General features: G+C 42.2%; 1 protein-coding gene across 1 annotated transcript in view; it reads right to left on the minus strand.

Annotated features, from left to right (window-relative positions):
- Positions 1–3,688: 3,688 nt before the first annotated feature.
- Positions 3,689–20,971, minus strand: part of SYT12 (synaptotagmin 12) — a 48,775-nt gene continuing 31,492 nt past the window's right edge. The window contains exons 6-7 of the mRNA XM_066582391.1: positions 13,818–13,951; positions 3,689–3,862 (exon numbers count right to left, since the gene is read on the minus strand). Of these exons, the coding sequence (XP_066438488.1) occupies positions 3,689–3,862; positions 13,818–13,951 (308 nt within the window). The remainder of the gene's footprint in view (positions 3,863–13,817; positions 13,952–20,971) is intronic.

A 20,971-nucleotide genomic window follows, 5' to 3' on the forward strand; every position in this document is an offset into this window, starting at 1 on the left:
TCATCTGTTGGAAGCTCCCATACAGATAAGATAGTCGGGTGACTTTTCTCTAATATGCATGGCAGCCTTCTTTTCCCCAACATCTGCCATCAGGGCAAAGTCAAAGCACAACCATACACATTACATGAGTGGCCAGTCCCACTAAAATGGCAGGTCCAGTCGATATTGATGTACTTTGTATGGCCATCTTTAGATTCTATTACCCAGTCATCACTGTAAACCAGTAACAGAAAAAATATTAATGGGATATACTGGATTATGTGTGATGTACTATATACTGTATGATACAGATTTTCCATTAACTTCATTGTCACAATCGGCTGACCGTATTTCTGAACTATCTAATATATGATATATGAAGACTCTTGTAGAAAAATATAAATTACAAACATGAAATCTGTGAAAAATATAAATGTGCCCCTGTTTAAGAGAATTTATTAGTTAAATGGGTTTTTACAAGTTTTTTTTTTTCCTTTAATCCACCTGGCCATTCCCCAAAAGAGTAAAATGGCCTACACTCAATCGGCCGGATGCTCCGCACCTCCAGTTCTGTGTCTCCATTCTCCCTGATGGAAGAATGAAACATCACAGGCTGCTGCAGCCAATCACAGACCTCAGCAGTCAACTGCTAAGGTCTATGATTGGCTGCAGCAGCCTGTGATGTCCCGTCAACAGGCTGACTGCAGCCCATAAACAGCGCCAATGGGGAGAACATGGGGGTGGTCCTGGGACCTGGGCCAAGTGAGTAGTTTCTTGTTTTGGGGCACGAGAAGCTAGATTTAAAAACTAAAATAACTATGAAAACACCTTTAAGGACAGGGGTGCATTCTATTGGACACTATTAAAGGGGTTGTTCAGAATTAGAAATAAGAGTCTCCTTATTTTCCCAGAAACACCACCACGTTTGTCCATGCCCGATGTCTGGTAGTCCTTGGAGAGGCCTTGGGTAAGAGTGACATTGTTTTATTTAAATCCTAGACAACCCCTTTAATTCCATTCCTGCCATTGCCTAGCTAAAGGTTAGCAGACATAGCAAATATGTTTAAGAAAATACAATTTAATATATTGACTTGAGTGAGTAAAGTGAAGTTGAGATGTTGTCTTGCCTACAAGTAGCCCATTCTGTTACCCTTACCTTACAATAGAAAAATATCAGGACATACTTAGCATGCACACAGCCAACTACAGCTTATTCGTCAAGATATATTTACATAATTAATTCCAACCCATATGCTTTCTGACAGTCTCCTAGCCAAAAAATTAGAGGTGTAAAAAAAAAGATGCTTAGATGAAATTTCGCTTCACAATAAAATAGGAAAGGATGGCACTGGAAACTACCCAAGAACAAACCACACATATGGGCATCCAATATCACTTTTCTGAACCGTGCTGTCACCTCAATGGGCATGCCCTCTTTTAACACCATGTTGTTTTTATATCCAGCGTTTTGCATTAATTAATTTTATAATATTTTTTTTAAATAAGGGTTTGTTTTTCTGATACATTGCTCCAAATCCCACGCAGAGCCATAGAGGTAAGCTCTGTTTATATTTACATTCTTCTGTTCTGTTACAGAAGAACAAAAAAACCGGTGTGCCAGATCTGGCAAAATGCCAGTAGCCAGCGGTGCCTTACGGAACCCAGTAAGTTAGTAATGAGTTCCATCCACTTTCGGTCATGGTTTCCATCATTTCACTGTACAGAAGTGTGAACAGAGCCTTAGCAAGTCATTTCAACAAACTTTGCAGAAAGCAATAGTACAGGCAAATATTAGAAACTTTGTAATCACTGGTGTAACTATAGGGAATGAATGAGTAGCTAAGGGCTATGTGTGATTGGCTGAGTGCTCAGCCAATAGCTAAGCAGTAGCTGCTATCGGCTGAGCCCTCAGCCAATCTGCACTGCCCTTTCAGGAGGCGGGGATTTTTAAATCCCCGCTTGCTGAAAGAGCTTAATAGCAGTGCCGGGGAGTCAGCAGGAGGACGCGGCTGAGTGCAGGAGAGGTGAGTAATATTTTTTAACACACTTTTGGCAGATTATCGGGGAAGGGCTTATATTTCAAGCCCTTCCCCGATTATCATTCTGCGGGGCTTGGCAGAAAGCAGTGCTTTCAATGGGATCGGCAGTAGTGCTGATCCCATTGAAAGCAATGGGCTAGAATGCTGGAGAATTCTGCCACAGCTGTGACAGCTGTGGCAGAGGATTCCTTCATCCCCGCGCTCCCCACAGGGATGAAGGAAATTCCTGCCACAGCTGTAACAGCTGTGGCAGAAGTCCCGGCATTCTCCATCTCTTTTCAATGGGGCTAGCGCTGCTGCCGCTGGCCCCATTGATAAGACTGGCGATATGTCGGCGTGATGCCGATATCCCGGCGTCATGCCGATTTTTTTTCTCGCACTGCGATGCGAGACTTTAACTTTAGAATCGCATCAAAGTGGAGAAAATATCGCCAGTGGGTGGGAGCCCTTAGACAGTAAAAACTTACTACTAGCTGCAGCACATATCTGCGAGTCTCTGCTTCTCTCTCACTCCACTTCTCTCTATAGAGTTCTATGGGCAGCATGTAATCTGATCAATCAGTGAGATGGTAATCTATCTTGTCTACCAAGACAGATTTGAGTCGTTTTTCAAAGAGAATGAATAGTTAGGAGGGGCAGGAGGAACGGAGCCTTATAAATGGAGAAACAAGTATTTTTCTCTGATTAGATGTATTACAAAGTCTCTTAAATTCACCAGTACTATTGATTTACGCAAAGTTTAACTCAATAACTATACAGGAGATTTGAAGCTTTGCATTAAGAAAAACATATTTAATGCTATAAAGATAATAAAAAACTGAATCCTGACAGAAGTTTTTGACCTATTTTAGATTAAATTAGCAAGATGGTGTCCAAGAGGGGACATTTACTTTTGAGTGAGCATTTACTTGTCCTCTGCTGTACGTCTATGACATATTTATGGCAAATTATAAGAAACATTATTATGGAATTGCCCTTTAAATGCATGGATCCACAATAATCATCACTCCAAATTAAACCTATACAGATGTATTTGGTCAGCGCCATACCTGGTGGGGAGTTTGGTCATTAGAGGACTATATTAATTACCTCCCATGTGGGCAGGGAAAAAATCCATAAGTGAATTCCACCCAACATGGATTCCAATAATGAATATGGTCAGATACGTATTTATCATACCAGTATAACAGTAATTACATTATTCAGTCCTTACATGAATTTATGGCTTTAATCAAGGGCAGCTGCTATCCCATTGGTGGTAAGCTCACCCTTACATGTTGTAGTTACTGCAAATATTATACCCCTCTGTCCGTAAGATAGCTGTATTTAATAGCGGTCATTAATATAGTTTGTGCAGCAAAGCATATCACTGTTTGGCAATAATGCTTAAAAGCAATAATAGTATTTTTTGCTATACACAGTCCATCTTTAAATAACCCTCAGAAACAAATTCACAAAATGAATCATAAACGCAGCCGTCGTCACTTAACGGACCGCTTGAAATATTACAAGAGTCATAGGAATTCAGAAGTCCCATGCACAATATCTACACAAAAAAGGTTCCGTATACTGATATATTTACCAGTGTGAATCTTGAGCAAATGCCACCCCACCCCCAACCCCCATCCACAAGTCTTGCACTTAGTGACAAATCAGGGCACCCAAGTTTCTTAAATTCTCCGCAATTGATGCCACATGGACACAGGTTTCCTTAGTGTAGCTAACATTTGGTTCCAATGAGTCATGCCCATCCCGCTAACTGATGGACCAATGATCACATGTCCGATATTCTCCGCTCTCCCATCATCGCAGCACTCCGCTACTGTAACCCTCAGAGATAGGTCCTGAAATGACAAAAAAGCATCAGGTTTTATCTTGATCATGCGGACACAAAACAGTAGAATATTTTGAACGAAGACTATTTACCAAGTTGCTTCATCTCTTTTATTGCAGATTAATTGGGTCAATGACGTAGTGGTTACGAGAAAGGTCGTATGGTTTAGGCCTTGGCTACTATGTTCACATAGTACTTAGTTGTACATTCGATTTTCCATTACAGTATTCAAATTGGACCATTGACTTTGCAATCCAATTTTGGATTTAGGGTTTCCTAGGGGGCTTTCTCTTTCTGCCATTATACAATGGCGCCATCTGCTGGCTAGAGCCAGTACTGCGGTGTGTGACATGCCGGAGAGGCCCCCGACAACAGAGTGGCCAGTAATCTACAGCAAGAATACTCTGCCGGGGTCTTCCGACCTCGGAACTGTACAGCCTTCAATCAAAATGTCTTCAGACGTCAGACAGTGGATTGGAAAGGGTTAAAAGAGAACCTATCACATCCCCACATCACTAAGTTATGGCACTGTTAGGGGACGTGACAGTTAGCCAGGTGATGTATTTTTTTATGCTCGTCCAGTCCTGCAATCCAGCGGTGTACCACCTCTAGCTTGGATGCCAGACGTGATATAGGCAGGCATGGAAGCTCTATTACCATGTAAGGCCACCTCTAGCTTGGATACAAGATTTGATACAGGCGGGCATAGAGGCTCTAGTATCCTGTTATCTCTAGCTTGGACACAAGATGTGATACGGGTGGGCATGGAGGTTCTAGTACCCTGTTGTACTGCCTCTAGCTTGAATGTAAGACGTGATATGGGCAGGAATTGAGGCTCTAGTACCCTGTTGTACCGTCTCTAGCTTGGATACAAGATGTGATATGGGGGGGGCATGGAGGCTCTAGTTCCCTGTTGTACTGTCTCTAGCTTGAATGTAAGATGTGATATGGGCAGGTATGGAGGCTCAAGTACCCTGTTGTACTGTCTCTAGCTTGGATACAAGACGTGATATGGTCAGGCATGAAGGCTCTAGTACCCTGTTCAGCTGCCTCTAGCTCGGATGTAAGATGTGATATGGGTGTGCATGGAGAAAGGTTCTGTATGATATTCTGCAGCATATCCATTCACATTTGCTGTAACTACGCCTTTAGATCTTGCAAACTCTGAGGCTGTCAAAGTTGGCATCCTAGATGGTCCCATACATCTTCTATTGGTGATAAATGTGGCACCGGGAAGGCCATGGAATTGTGACAATGTTGTGGAGACATTCCTACAGTCCTTTCATGTGCAGCCGAGCATTATCCTGCTGGAAAATGCCTCTTGGAAGCCGCCATGAGAGGAACACATGTGGCTGCAGGATGTCCTGAACATATCACAGAGCTGTCATTGTCCCTCCTACCACTACTAGGGGTGACCAACTGACATATGCGATGGCCCCTCAGACCATCACACCAGCAGAAGGGGGCAGCGTGCCACTCCACAGCAAAGGCAGGATTGAGGCGCTCACCCCGAGGTCTCCAGACATGAACGTGGCTTTCATCAGTATGTAAACTAAACCTGGATTCGTCTCTGAAGATGGCCCATTTCCACTCTGTAGCAGTCCAGATTTGTCAATCATGACACCGCTGCAAACAGAGGCGGCGGTGGGTGGGTGTCAAAGCCTGTACACTTATTGGGTGCTGTGAGACCAAATGTCCTTCAGCCAAGCACCTGGAAATGGTTCAGACAGACAAAGGGGCCTGTTACAATGGTGCCACATGTCTCTGAATGGTGGACAACAAAACAGTTGGAACTGCTCATACTTGTTGGACGATCAGATGATCTTCTCTACTGGTGGTCTGTCGCGGGCATCCTGAGCCTGTCCACCTTGGGTGCATGCTTTCATGTTTCTACTGGTCCTAAGGTGGTGGACAATTTGTTGATCCAACCATCCAATTTCTTGCATTTGAATAATACCTCCCCTCTCAAGCTCTGTTAATCAAGTGAAATCTCTTGGATTGCATCGTAGAGGCATGTCAAGTGCTCCACAAGCTCTACACAAGTGGAAAAAGAGGTTCACTACACAAAAGTAGCCTCTGAGGATAGAACTACTTGGCCTATAAAATCGAACCACAAAATACAGCCCACGTGAAACAGCTCAGTGAAAATATATCTGAAAACACTTCTACTCTTCTTTAAGTTGTCATTTAAATTAGAACTACTCAGACTGTAGCAGCTATATAATTAAATATCAAAACCAAGAAGTGAAGAACAGCTTTGAAACATAAAAAGAAAATCAATTCTGGAAAATAAAAAGTTGCTTAGGATTTTGGAACATACGGATGAATAACCTAAGAAAGTGTTACCATTAACCTGAGTTCAGTGTAAAATACCCTCCTCTAATTAAATTCATTTAAAGAGTTCTTCAAGGCCATTATTCTAATTCTTCAGTGATCTTATTTCTAAAGCTAAATTATCCATTGTGCCATAAAGCACCCCATTAAGGAGCGGTTGCAAATCACTGTTCACCACATCTTCAGGAAATAACAATGTAAAGATCTGGAAGGAAAAATCAATTAAGTAGAATTGATCTAAGAAAAGCTCCAAGAAATGGCATTCCGACCATAGGCATTTATGATGTAGTCTACCTCCCACCTATTGGGGAACTCCCATCTACATTAATGGAGATAGCAGTATGCATGCTATATCTACTATCTTATACTACCCATTTTAACACAATGAGACCCTCGTTCTCTCTATATGTGGGTGGAACTCCTACCTATCAGACATGCATCCAATTGGGACAATGGTTGAATCTTATGTGACTTCTTTGACTCTGTAGCTAGCATCTTAAAGCATTTGTTGGTTTTGCCAACACTGTGCCTTGCTTTGTAATGATGGGGGCAATGAATATGCCATAATGGTTCATAATTAGAAGTGTCACGGCTTGCTGGTCATATCCAAGGATCAGGACCGGAGTGACATCACAGTTCCTTATAGAGATGGCATTAGAGTGGCACATGGGATACCTAATTTACCATGTACGCCTATGGTGATGATAATGTCTAGTCTTGCACAGTTCCTGTCCAACTTCCTAGCATTTTCATGTCATCCTCGCTTTTTAGTTCTGCCACTTTCTTCAGCTTCCAAAACTCAAGCCAGTTTTCAGAAAAATTAAATAAATACCCTGATAATGACAGGCTTTGAATTTGTACATATCTATGAAGTACAGTCCCGATTCTCACTAGACTGTACCAGTTGAATCAAGTAGTACTACCTTTATCACTTTCTTTAACCCCTTGAGTGGCACGCCCGGAAATTTTCCGGGACGAGCTCCACTGCTCATAGCGACATAGCCCAGAAGATTTCCGGGCTATGTATCACTATGGGAGCTGCAGAGCACAATGCCACAAGCTGTGACAGTGTGCTCTGCCTGCACAGTCCCACAGAGAACAAAGCAAGGGCTTTGAAAAACCAGCAGAAGATATTGCTGATATGCCAGCAATCTCCTGCTTTGTTTACAGGTTGCCATAGAGACCATCGGCTTGTCAGAAGCAAGCCGACGGTCTCTGTGGCAGGGAGAGCTTGGTGCTTGGCTGTGAGAGGACAGATAGGTACCAGCTCTTAGGGCTCATGTCCACGGGCAAAATGACATTTAAAATCCGCAGCGGATCTCCCGCGCGCGGATCCGCACCCCATAGGGATGCATTGACCACCCGCGGGTACATAAATACCCGCGGATCGTCAATAAAAGTGATTTTAAAAAAAATGGAGCATGAAAAAATCTGGACCATGCTCCATTTTCATGCGGGTCTCCCGCGGGGACGGCTCCCGCGGGCTTCTATTGAAGCCTATGGAAGCCGTCCGGATCCGCGGGAGACCTAAAATAGGAATTTAAAGCATTTACTCACCCGCAGCGGGCCGCGAAGCTCTGCTCTTCCTCACGGCTGCATCTCCCTTGCTTCGGCTCGGCGGATGTGCCCGGCGCATGCGCGCGGCACGTCGACGACGTGCCGGCGATGTGCCGCCGGCATCAGGAATTCATCCGCCGGCCGAAAATGAAGATCCGGCCGTGAGGAACAGCTGATCTTCGCCGTCCGCTACGGAAAGGTAAATGCTTTTAAATTGCTATTTTCAGCCCTCATGTCCGCGGGGCAGGAGGGACCCGCTGCAGATTCTACATGTAGAATCTGCAGCGGATCTGATTTTACCCGTGGACATGAGGCCTTACAGCAGAGATCAGAGAAAATCTCTGCTGTGTTAACCCTTTACATGCGGCAGTCTATGTGACTGCAGCATGTAAAGGGCTGTCACCATCGGACCCCCGGAATGTGATCAGGGGGTCCTGATGGGTCCCTGTGGAAGTCCCCTAAAGGGACAAAAAAAAAAATTATAAAAAAAATTATAAAAACACTTGTCTCCCTTTACTTTGTAAAAAAGCAAAAATACAATCACACATGTGGTATCCATGCGTCGTAATGACCCAGAGAAGGAAGTTAATACATTATTTAACCCCTTAATGACACAGCCCCTTTTTTTCTTTTTTCCCCATTTCTTTTTTTCCTCCCCCCTGTTTAAAAAATCACAACTTGTCCCGCAAAAAACAAGCCCTTCTATGGCCATGTCAATGGAAAAATGAAAAAGTTATGGCTCTTGAGGCGCAACTGCAAAATTAGTTGAAATTCAATGATTAGACCATTTTAAAAAACCTGCCCTGGTGGGCACGACAGGGTGGTAGGAAACCCGCCACTCAAGGGGTTAATCAAGACAAGGGAGCTCTGGTGCTGGTACCTAGGGGAGCATTGCAGCTGACACATACTTAAAAGCATTTGCGGGGATGGTGGCTGAGACCTTTCAGAATTCTTTGGCACTTATGGGGCACTGGGGCTATGTTGGAGCACTGGCTGTTTTATTTTTCAATACTGTGCCTTGCTTTCTAATGGGGTACTCAAGAAGAGGCAAGTATAAAAAAATCGGCTGGTGTGTGAATGTGTGTATGTTCTTAGGGAGGATGGAAGTTATGTCTATTTTTATTTTGTAATGTTGGGGGTTATTTAACAAAAGAACAAGTAAGCATGGTAGAACGACTCAAAGATCACTACATTAGGAACATGTACTCAATAATGGGTTGGTCCACCTTTTTGGGCGATCATAACTTTCAGATGGCAGGGAACAGATTCCACAAAGTGGCAACCACCCTCCACACTCAACTCAACCGATTCCCGCTGCAGCAGCTTTGTCAGTGTACATTTTGTGGATAAGTGGGAGCAGATCTCAGAGCCCTTTCTAGCATATCCCAAACATGTTCAATGGGGTTACAGTCCAGTGAGTTCGGGGGGCAAGGCAGTGTGGGGAATTCATTGTCTTGTTCCTCCAACTACTCCTTAGTGATCCGAGCTTGATGACGTGCAGTGTTATCCTCTTGGTTGGAGAAGACTTCCTGAAGATATGGGTGCAGATAGTCAGCTAACAGGTCCTTGTAGCTTTCACCATACAAGGATTGTGGTATGATGACCAGTGGTCCTAGGGCACACTAGGAAAATGCTCACCAGATCATAACATCATCACAACCAGCTTGTTGAACCCCAATGGTACATGGTATATGGCTTCATGCCACTTATGCCAGATGCGGACCCAGCTACCCGTATGGTAGAGAAGGAAATGAGATTCATCACTGCAGACATACTTCTGCCATGTGTCCAATTACCATTGACGTCTTTCCTGGTCCCATGTGAGGCATTGTTGACGATAACGCAGTGCCATCAGGGGCACCCTTGTTAATCTTTGGCTATTGAACCCCAGTCATTGCAAGGTAAACCACCTGGTCATTGGAAATTTGTTTACATTCCTCACTGTTGTAGTACCGTGGCACATGCTTGCTTAAATACCAAGTGTGCTACCTGATGCTTGCCTCTAGGATCAACCACACATGGCCTGCCGCGGTGTGATCTTCTGAAGGATGTCTGCCCATGATTCAATCAGTTTTGGTACACTCTTGATACTCTGGTTTGGGAACAACCAACAAGTGTGACCGTTTCAAAATACTGGCACCACACCTCTGGGCACCAACAATCTGCCTGTGGTGAAAGTCATTGAAGTCATCACATTTACTCATGACTGTCAACTGTTGGCTACTGTTGCGAATAGGAAAGGTCAGCATTAAATCTGACAGCAGATCGTGGCATGGCCATCACATGGTACCGCATTACTAATCACAAGATATCACGCGCCAACTGTTTCTAATGCGGTGTATGTATACAATTAATAATGTTCTCTAGGGTATTTGTATAGAAGGGAGGACGTGTTAGAGGATTTCTGTGTTCTGCTTCAACCGCTTAGTATTCTATCTAGTATACAGCCTCCTGCAGCCTTGTGAACAAGGTCATTTTTCAATCCTCTATAAACGTCTTTCTTCTACTAATAACACTTAATCAGAAAACAATCTGTAGTCTGGCTGAGATAAAACAAGAAGTTAGAGAGGATTTCCACCTAAAATGAAAAAGCTAGAAAAATCAGCAGTAAATAGAAATCTTCATGTTGCCTTCTCCTTTCAATAAGAGTGCAGCCTATAGGTATATGTATATCCATCGCATGCAGTAACAACTACTATGGTCACCATGATAGTTCACCGTTCGGGCCCCTATTTAGACTATATCGGCTTCTCTTCAAACTGAAGTGCTGCCCAATTACTCAATGATACATCCCCAATTCTGTAATACTTCATAACAAGACAGATTTGTCATTCGAAGGCTTGGGGCTGTTCAGTAACATGGAGGGTGTCACTGTACCTGATTACAGGTGTCACTTTTTGAAAAAACATAAATCACTAAAGAGCAAGTAAACAGATGTGCCAACACCTTGACAGAAGAAGACTATTCAGCAACATGCGTTCCTTGTAAGGCTAGGGGCAATTTTTCTTACTGAAATGTATGCATTTCTGCCTAACATCATTTTTGTGATTTTTGTAATTTTTTTTAAATTTTTTTATTAAAGCCTCTCCAGCGTTTGGCTTGTGCACATTCTACTATAGGTATCACAATACATAGCAAGCAGCAGAATGTCATTCACTAGCAAGTCTCTAGCTCCTCTCTTTCCTCTGTTTCAAAGTTGATTTATGATGATAAACCTAATATTTCTGCAGTTTGCTCCACATGACTGTTCTGTGTAAATCAGGACTGTTGCCAACTACGGCTTTATATCTAGTGAAGGTTTTTTTTTTTTTTGTACATTTTATTAGGTAATACCCTTTAAAATAACTTTTTTATTTTTCCATCGACAGTTGTGCAAAGGCTCATTTTTTGCAGGAGTTTCTGTAGTTTCTATTGGTATAATTTTGGAGTACATGCAACTTTTTGATTGCTTTTCATTCCATTTTTTCTTAAAGACGGGGTGACCAAAAAAGGGCAATTCTGGCATTCGTTATTTTTTTTTACTGACAACGTTCACTGTGCGGGGAAAATAATGTGCTACTTTAATAGATCGGTCTTTTACGGACGCTGCGATACCAAATATGCTTTTCGGTTTTATTATTTTGATTCTTTTATTATAAATATGGCAAAAGTTTTTTTTAAAACTTTTATTACCTTTCAATTTTTTAAAATAATTAATAAAACTAACTAAAATCAAGCCACGCCTGCAATGGCAGCTCTGGGGCCTTTCAGAAGGCCTTCAGCTGCCATGACTCCCCATGATCTCATCGCGAGGGGCAGTGCGGGATCACCGAACATTGATTGGGGTATTTAAATGCTGCTATCTGAATGGGCAGCAGCATTTAACGGGTTAAGAGCTCTGATGAGCAGTGTGGCTTATCGAAGCTGTTACGAGCAGGTTTCTGCTGTAGGAAACAGCTTTCACCCGCATTGTATGGAATGGGATTCACCCGCAATCCTCCTCCATACATAACCTGAACCTGCAGGATGTAACGTAGTATGCTAGGCTGTAAAAAAGACAACTGTCCATCCAGTTCACCCCCCCCCCCCTCCCCCCACCCACACACAAACACCTTGTTGATCCAGAGGAAGGCAAAAGAAAAACAATAAGGCAGAAGTCAATTTTCCTCATTTTGGGAAACAAATTCCTTCCAGACTCCATAATGGAGTCAGAATAATCCATTCTGTCCATTAGTAAACTATTGATGGCTTAGGGGCCTTTTAAACGGGACGACAGACATCTCAGTGATATGACTAAATTATTTAAATCCGCCTGTTTTAAGAAGTGTGGAGTTGAATGTCCTGTAGGTTAAAACGTAAGACCACTTCTTTCGCTGCTTGATCGAAATTCATTCTCTTCATGCATTGTCTCATCATCATTCTCTTCACGTTCTTCACTCGAAGGTTGTAAGGGGACAGGAATAGTTTTAGTGTGGCACAGACCTCATTGCAGGTGGCAAGTTGGGATACACAACGTGACTTTTAGATCTTCTGTTTGTGAAGCCCTTGACATTTTTTGGACAGAAGTAACAGTCTGTCACATGGTCCTTATGTTCCCTCCATATCATAGATACCCAAATGACAATGAGGACCGGTACCTTTTCACCAGTTTATTAATTTGAGATAGCAAGTGGCACAACAGAATGTGTGTAACATAGTATGTTAGGCTGAATGAAGACAATGCCCATCTAGTTCAGCCTGTTTCTACCCTCCCTTGTTGATCCAGAGAAAGGCAAAAAAAACAATGAGGCAGAAGCCAATTTAGCCCATTTGGGGAAAAAAAATTCCTTCCTGACTCCATAATGGCAGTCAGAATAATCCCTGGATCAAAGTCTTGTTCTAATCTCCAATTTCACATCCAAACTAATGCTTGTAGGCCTATCATATTACATCTTCATCTTATGCCTCTCAAATGGTAACTCACCACATATATAGCAAAATCTGTCTGGTTTGTTTTGGCATGTGTGAGGTGCCATATTGTTTCACTAGGAGAATATGGGGCCTCATTTATCAAAACTGTCTTCATTGCCCATTACAACCAATCAAAGCCCAGTTTTCACTTTACTACAGCAGTTTCAGAAATGAAAGCTGAGCTGTAATTGGTTGCTACAGGCAACAAAGACATTTTTACTACTAGACAGTTTTGATAAATGAGGCCCATAATGTTAATGGTCCATATACTGTAACAAAATGGTACAACATTGAATATCCTACTTTCTTATGATGTCTATGATTTCATTATCTTGCCTGACAGACAATGTTCGTTGCCATTTTTGATCGTTCAGATTTCCATGATCCAGTGAGAATCTGAACGATAATCATCCAGTGTAAATAATAGACCAGAAAACGTCCGCTGTCTGAGATTCCCGCTGCTCAGCGATTCTCCGGGCCAGATGATTGCTGCAAGAAGCAGACAGCTCCGTTCTCATTGCAGTGGTGAGAGTTGGTATTATAGGCAAAGATCCTGTATATTTCAGTGGGAATTTTGCTTGTAATACCAAACCGGGCCACTGCATTTGTAACGGAGCTGTCTGCTTCCTGTAAAAATCTGCTCAATGAATCTCCGCAAATAGCTGATAGGCAGAGGTCACAAGCAGAAGGCCCTTGTTGATCATCTATTGATGACCTATTCTGAGGATAGGGCATCAATAGTTTACAAGTGGACAACTAGAATGACATTTGGTCACCTGTGAGTCCTGGTAAAGTCTTGGCAAACTTTTTTGTGGTGGTCTCCAGGTTGCCTGCCATTTTGCTTTCCACTGATTTCTTGCACTCATTTTACTGCGACTCACAGGTGACCAAATGCTGCCATGTAGCACTAGCCTAATTCCTACAAATTCTGACCATGGGGCAGGTGGAAGAAGAGCTGTGAATTTCCATTTAAAACCAATTATATTTGGTAGACAACGTTCAATATGAGGACAGAAACATAATTTTAGTCTGAACCACTGGGTAATATATTCACAGCCACGTCTGCTATTACATGTCCCTGCCAGCTGCATTTTCACTGATTGCATTACATACAAATCCATTTAGGCACAATTGCCATGACTCACCTGCAGGACTATGGCTGGTACGGAGAATATCATGGCTTCATTAAACAGCGGATTTCTATCATCTCGTTTCACGGCCGTCTTTTTCTTGCTGATCTTCCTGCCGTCTTGCAGTAGGTAGACTTTCACAAATGGGTCTGTGGAATCAATGTAACAGGATCAAGGTAAACAATGTGCTTTTCTAATGTGTCATTAGTAGTGATTAGTTAAATATTTGAAGCAACAGGAAAAAGATACAATCCTGACACAAGTCAACAGTTTCTGATTGAATTTCTGCAAATAGTTGAGTAAAACATTTTCTAGAAGCCATATGTGGAGATTCCGCGTTCTTTGGAACGGTTACGTAAATCCATTATTTCAATGTATCTTTCTAAAAGAGTAGATAGTACTGAAAATGAACACGGCAAAAGACTTAAAGGGGGTTTCCATTTTTTTTAACCAGCTGACCACATCAAAAACTGATAAAATAGCCTATACTACCCCCCCTCCTTCCCGCCCCGGACCGGGCCCCTGCTGCTTGAGCGCCACATCTCTTTTCACCCCTACATGCTGCAGACTCAATCTGAGAATGGAATGTTAAAGACTGGTGCAGCCAATCACAGAATTCAGTGGTGGACTACTGAGGTCTGTGATTGGCTGCAGTAGTCTGTGTTGTTCCATAAACAGGTTGGCTGCAGCATGCAAACAGAGCACCAGCAAGGAGAAGGGTTGATGCAGTGCTAGAGCTATGGGGTATTGGGACAGGTGAGTATAAGCTATTTTGTTTTTTGTAACATGGCCAGCTTATCAAAAAACATCTTAAAAAATCCCTTAAAAGAGGGTTGTCACCCCTGTCCATCTACCATATATATGTCAGAGCTCCTGCTCTGGTGGACCCAGCATGTCCATGTATTATAAAGGTGGTCTCTGCCCCCTATAGCTTCTCCCAGTGATAACAGCCAGAGGGTAGAGAAGCCAGACTCAGGGCAAGTTTGTTTTTTAAAGGCAGTTGTCCTCATGAGATAAATTCTTCATTTTTGACCACCAGAGTACAGTTTGGTGAGTTGGGAATTAAGAACAGGATGGCAGAAGTGGTCTCATTCAAAGAAGAATCAGGGAGGCGAGGCGTGGCACAGAACAGAGAAAAGAGTGGTTTAGTGCATAAGCTGGACAGAGGGTGGCCTTGCATACTGAAGAGCTGAGAAAAGAATGATCTGGAACATGCAAGAATGAGGAAGACAATGTATGGCATATAGTAAACCTGAGGAAGGACTGGACTCGAATTTAACTTATGGATTAAAGGGATGTTCAGGACTTTTACTATTGTGACCTACCCTTAGAATAGCTCATCAATAGGTAATTGGCATGGATTCACCATTTTGGGTCCTCGCCTATCAGCTGATTCGCTGTCAAGGAAAGTGATGTCTCCTAATATATTTCCTGCTCTGACTGGAATGGGGGGCTGAAAGTGTGATAGGAGGCATCTCTCCGATTAATTTCAATGGCAGTGAAGCCATCTATTACACTTCTGGCCCGACCACTGATGACACTGTCTGGCCCCTCTGTCGGAGGATCAACTGAATGGTGGGGATCCCAAGCGGTGGAACCCTGCTGATCAACTAGTGATGACTTAACCTGAGGCTAGGTCATCAATAGTAAAAGCCTGAAATACTCCTTTGGAGAGTGAATCAAAGGGCTTGGAAGGGGGGATAAACTGAACAACTGGGCTAGGAATATGCTGTCAGATAGCCACTCAGTTCATCCTGGGGGATTCCTGTTATTGCAGATAAGCAGCTGGTATTTAGAGACTTATTTGCAGGCAATGTTCCATGGGTAAGAAGTATGCAGATTGGACAACCAGTCAGCAACACTAGTATGTAACAGAGTGACATGGCTGCAGTAATAGAAAGATCAATGGTCGGAGCACAGATCACAATAGTCAAAGAATTATGTGGCTTTGATTTGTTATTCTTTACTCCGGATTATTATGACACGTGCATTTTGGGTGAAATTTATCAACATTTCATCTTTAATCAACCTTAGGCTTCATGCCCGTATCACAATTGAGCAATTGTAATTTGCAAGGGAACCTTGCACCAAATTTTCAATTTCTCTACAGCACCCCCGCAGGGAAAATGAAGCATTACAAAGTTTTGATCTGGAACTAGGAGAAAATGAACCCTCATTTGAAATCTAACAACGATTGGATTGTGGCTCCCGCTATGTAATTTATTTAATAGAATGTACATGCCAGTTGAAATATGTGGGCAGGATCCTGAACTCGTTAAGGGAGATAATTAATAAACACAGGTCCAATATAGTTAATGGGGCTGAGAACCACAGTGTATCAAGACATGTTTAAATTATAATAGGAACCCCACACGTATGTCGGTGACACTCTTGGAGCAAATGCCATCTGGGAAGTTCCAAAGCCTCCAAAATAAAGAAATATATTGGATTTACCGTTTAAATACCCTCATGCCATATGGCCTGGCTGAGGTTTTAGAACAGTTCTAATGAAGGGCCGTATCTAGAGAAATACTTCTAGAGGTTTTTTTCCTTGTTCTAACTATAGTGTTTTGTAAAGTTATTTTTTTCCATATGTAGTTTTAACCATTTTCACAATTTTATTTTATAATCCTTTACACATATTTTATATATGGTATATATTATATTTTTTATATATTTATATACATCTCTATCGTATTTGGGGTCCTACAGGGGTATTGCGGTGTATTCTTTAGATCATTTTTTTGATGTAGTATTCCACATTTGGACTATATGTCTGGATGCCTAAATACATGCCCATATGTGAAATTAAACCACTTTTTACGTTTATCTTATTTTACATTTACTTTTAAACTTTAGGCATGTATTATCAATCATGGAAAGCCATATGCTCATCTTTTATAGTATTCTAACTTAGATGAACAGAATCATGTTTTTTATTGAGTTTTTTTAGTATATTTTTGGTGGCAATGGTGTAACATAAGTAATCATTCCATTATGTAAAAATCTAACAGCCGCTAAAACACCTAGATAGTTCTCCTTGGTTTTAGGTGGAACCAAAAACATACATTTGGCGGGATGGAAGGCTGAATCTGCACTGCCGTTTCTTCATGGTCACAGAAAAGAGCGACACCCTATGAATGTATGCCGGCCATACTATTTCCGGTGATGCAACTGGAGCCCAGAAGCTGTGGTGCATTCGTCACCTCCGGGTGGGGTGTCATCCCAGGCTCTAGCCAGACAATCCCACTGCCACCCATGAAGGTAAATAAGTTTTGTTTGGGGATATACGTACATGCATTGTCATTAACTATAGGCGATAACTGAACCTGCTTGAGAAATTGGGTACTGGGGGCAATGACACCCCAAAACACATTGCAGTTTGTATGTCCAGATGTGCTGACAGAAGTTCCAATGTCTATATGTACTTACAAGCTTGGAGGACCATTGGCTAAAGCACTTCTTATTGTGATTGAAGTGCACCTAGATCTAGGGGGCTACTGAGGACTGTAGGCGAAGGTTCGCCCCCCTCACCACCTAACTAAGCAAGTGTGGTTTATATGTTTTATGCACTGATGTGTACTGGAGGAATTCCCTGGGTGCATGTTCTCTTCCGTCTTTTTTCCTATTTCTACTGCTGTCGTCAATCCCCGGCTTGGTCACGCTGTGGGATGTTGGCGTACTCCTTGAATGGATATTGTAAAGTGACGAGGGATCCCCAAGAAGCAGAGGTTCACATAAAGCCTACCAAGCTGGTGGTGTGGTGGCCTGTCCCGAATTAAGACAGTTCTCACCACACAGAAGGTGAGTGCCCCTCTGTGTTTCCTCTCCTTCTTAGACTCCCTATTGATTTTTATTTATTTCGACCAATCGGAACACAGTCTTCTTTCTGATATCACATATTTTTAACCTTCTATCTAAGACAATAACTGAAACTAAACCAAAAAACTGGAACAAGAATCAGCCTTATTATTTGGTCCTGGCTGTTCATCTTCCCGTTTTTTCTCTAATATGCTCCTTATTTGCTCTACAGCTAGGAAACACGGCATATTTGCTATCTAAAACAATAATAGAACACATAATAATAATGCAAACTTAAAAACGTAATGAGCGTAATTCACTTACTAGGAGTCAAATGTGACTCTAACTAGGTAAATGGGAAGATGGAACAATAGCTCTGCAGCACCACCTATTGGAAGGCAGCATTCCTGCAAGTCAATGTCGGACTTTTTAAACCAGCCTTATAACAATGACTGGGAAATGTAAGCCAAAGCTAAAATAACCATACACAGGCAGCTGTTTTGGGGTTTTTGCCCCATCCACAGTGTGCATTAAGTTTCTGGCTTGGCTAGTGAGAGGCCTATAGACAAGGGTCAGGAAGGGTATTGTTAGTATTTATGCTGTGCAGTTCAGCCATAGACATATGAGAACAACCCATAGCAAGCTGAGATTAGGTGGCAGCATGTAGAATCACATGGCTTAGTTTAAAAAGTTACACCCAGAATTAGACACGGCAAGGGTCTTTTTTGACCCCAAGTGAGTTAAAGGTAAGAAATGATGAGCTAATGTACAAATGTACAGTGGTAGAATAACCCTAATATCCTTCCTCAAGTGAGATTCATTTTTTCCCTTGTATCCCTGAGAAAAAATATCTTCTTTGTAAGATGTCTTATTTGAAATACATAAAGGCTTTTACTGGAATCTAAGGAGTTGAAACAGCGCTCGTGCTTCCTTCTTCTAGTAACTAGGCTACTAAAGAATATCACATATACCAAAGAACACCTCTGCAGTCAGCTGCAGAATTTCAAGCAAGCCTAAAAGGCAAGATAAGGACATGCTGCAGACGGAAAGTGCTAAAAAGAAAATGTAAACAACATTCAAACCACAGTGAATAGATTGGGACAGATGATATATTATGATCCCTCGATACATAGAAAGTGAGCCACGGCAAGTGTCCAGATGGCAGTCAGAGCCCATTTAGAAGGCCTCTTACAGATGCCTTTATTTAAAGATGTCTATTGCAACAATAGGCATAGAGCCTATTCTTGCTCTATGTTAGGGCAGCAGAATGCAGTCCTAAGCTCTCACTCACGACTTTAAGGTTGCGGGTTCAATCCCTGTGTGGTTCAGGTAGCCGGTTCAAGGTTGACTCAGCCTCCCATCCATCCAAGGTCGGTAAAATGAGTACTCAACTTGCTGTGGGGTAAAGATGACTGGGGAAGGCAATGGCAAACCACCCTGCAAAAACAGTCTGCCAAGAAAACGTCACCCTAGGAGTTGGTCACGACTCGGTGCTTGCACCAGGGGACTTTACCTTACCTATTGCAACAATGGTCACAGGGTCAATGTGCAGAATCTGCATTCTTACAAAAAAGAGCAATCTGTGCTTAAGTCCATTCAAAATAGACTTTGCATATATATTTCTAAACACTTAAGTTTTCTATGATTGTATTATTTAACATGTACGTTCGTATGGCTATGCGCAGGTAGCACTATTTGGGTTCTGTGTGGCAGTATGAATCATAGGGATTGCCCAGGTTACAAATCTGCTTTGGAGTCTACAGGTCTTCACCCCTGAGTATGGTTGTGTTGGTCTTCAAGTGGAAAGTAAAGCTGCTTTTAAGGGATTGCCCTGAAGGGTTAAAAGCCTTGCTATAGCAATGAATAGAGACTCACCAAAAGGCCATATGCACCAGAAATTGCGCCAAATTTCAGCACAATAGAATTGAGCATGCCTGAGGCACGGTTCTCTGAGACACTTGGTATAACAGGGTAATTTTCTGCTTCACTTTGCCTGTGTATTTAGTAACCAGCTTGCCTAGTAGACTGAGTTGGGACATTGATCATAACAAGTGTAGTTATGTGTTGCCCTCTGCTATCCATATCTTCCCTGGACCGCTATGTTAACTAATGAGTGTTATTGACATTGAGCACTAGATAACACTGTTATTACCTTTGGAAGTTAAACCTAAGAAAAGGAATGGTGTGATACGTTTTGCAATTTTGTTGCTAATTTTCTCAGTTATTGCTTTTACTCCATATCTTTTCCAAAGTGTTGGTAACTGTAGGAGCTAGTTAGCTATAGCTAGTGATAGGCAATTCTACTGTATGAACTGTATGTTAAACTGTTTACTCGACATATTAACCCTTTCCAATCCACTGTCTGACCTCTGAAGACATTATGATTTAAGGCTGTCCAGCTCTCCGATGTTGCAAGACGTCCGTCAGGGTTCTCTTACTGTATATTGCCAGCCTCTCTGCTGTCGGAGCCTATCCAACGTGTCACCTCATGCAGTACTGGTTTTAGCTAGCATATAGCGCCGTTATATAACTGCAGAAAAAGAGTAAGCTCCCTAGGAAAACCATAATACAAATTGGATTGGAAAGGGTTAACAGTATTTATTTTCATCTATTTGTTCATAAATGGCACATTTTTGTCACTCCCATCCCCTTGTATCCTGAACCTGTGTCACGCCATTGACCTCTCATACCATGCTGGCTCGTAGTTGCTGGCTGACTCCCACATGTACATGTAAGCTCAGCTTGACCGAGTGTCCATGTCTTTTCAATCAGCAGAGGTGCGTAATCTACTGCCAGACGTCTTTGGTAATGGCTTATACCCTGTGGGAACAAAGCATCTGAAATCCCTCATGCCTGGTCATTCTTTATCCCAACATCTGCCATCTGGAAAGAGTTGGAACACACCCATACATGTTAGATAGTTGGCCAATCTGCTAAAATTGGTGAGTTCGGCCAACATATACAGTTTCTGATATGTATGTGCACCCTAAGTAAGGGCTTGGATGCAAATAAAAGTGCAAGACATTCAAACAACCCCCCCAAAGAACGGAAAGAGAACATTTGAAAACAAGGAAATTCTACAAATTTGCAAATCTCTGCAGAGGATAATGACTTTTTATATCACACGAATGTCTGTAATGTAACATACGATCCATTGCGTCTTTCCGTTCTATTCATGGTCCATTTGTCTTTGGATTCTACTGTCTATTATCCCTCAACTTTCATTCTGGGGTCCAAATAGTTGAGAAAATATTTGCTTTTTCTCTCCTTTATGGAAGATAAAGATAAACGACTGTCCTGATACGGCTGTAATTCTTAGGAATACAAAGCTCTTTCTCTCTCATTGGTATTACAGAGGTGGCACGTTA

Source organism: Eleutherodactylus coqui, chromosome 11, assembly GCF_035609145.1.
Source record: "Eleutherodactylus coqui strain aEleCoq1 chromosome 11, aEleCoq1.hap1, whole genome shotgun sequence".
Taxonomy (NCBI): domain Eukaryota; kingdom Metazoa; phylum Chordata; class Amphibia; order Anura; family Eleutherodactylidae; genus Eleutherodactylus; species Eleutherodactylus coqui.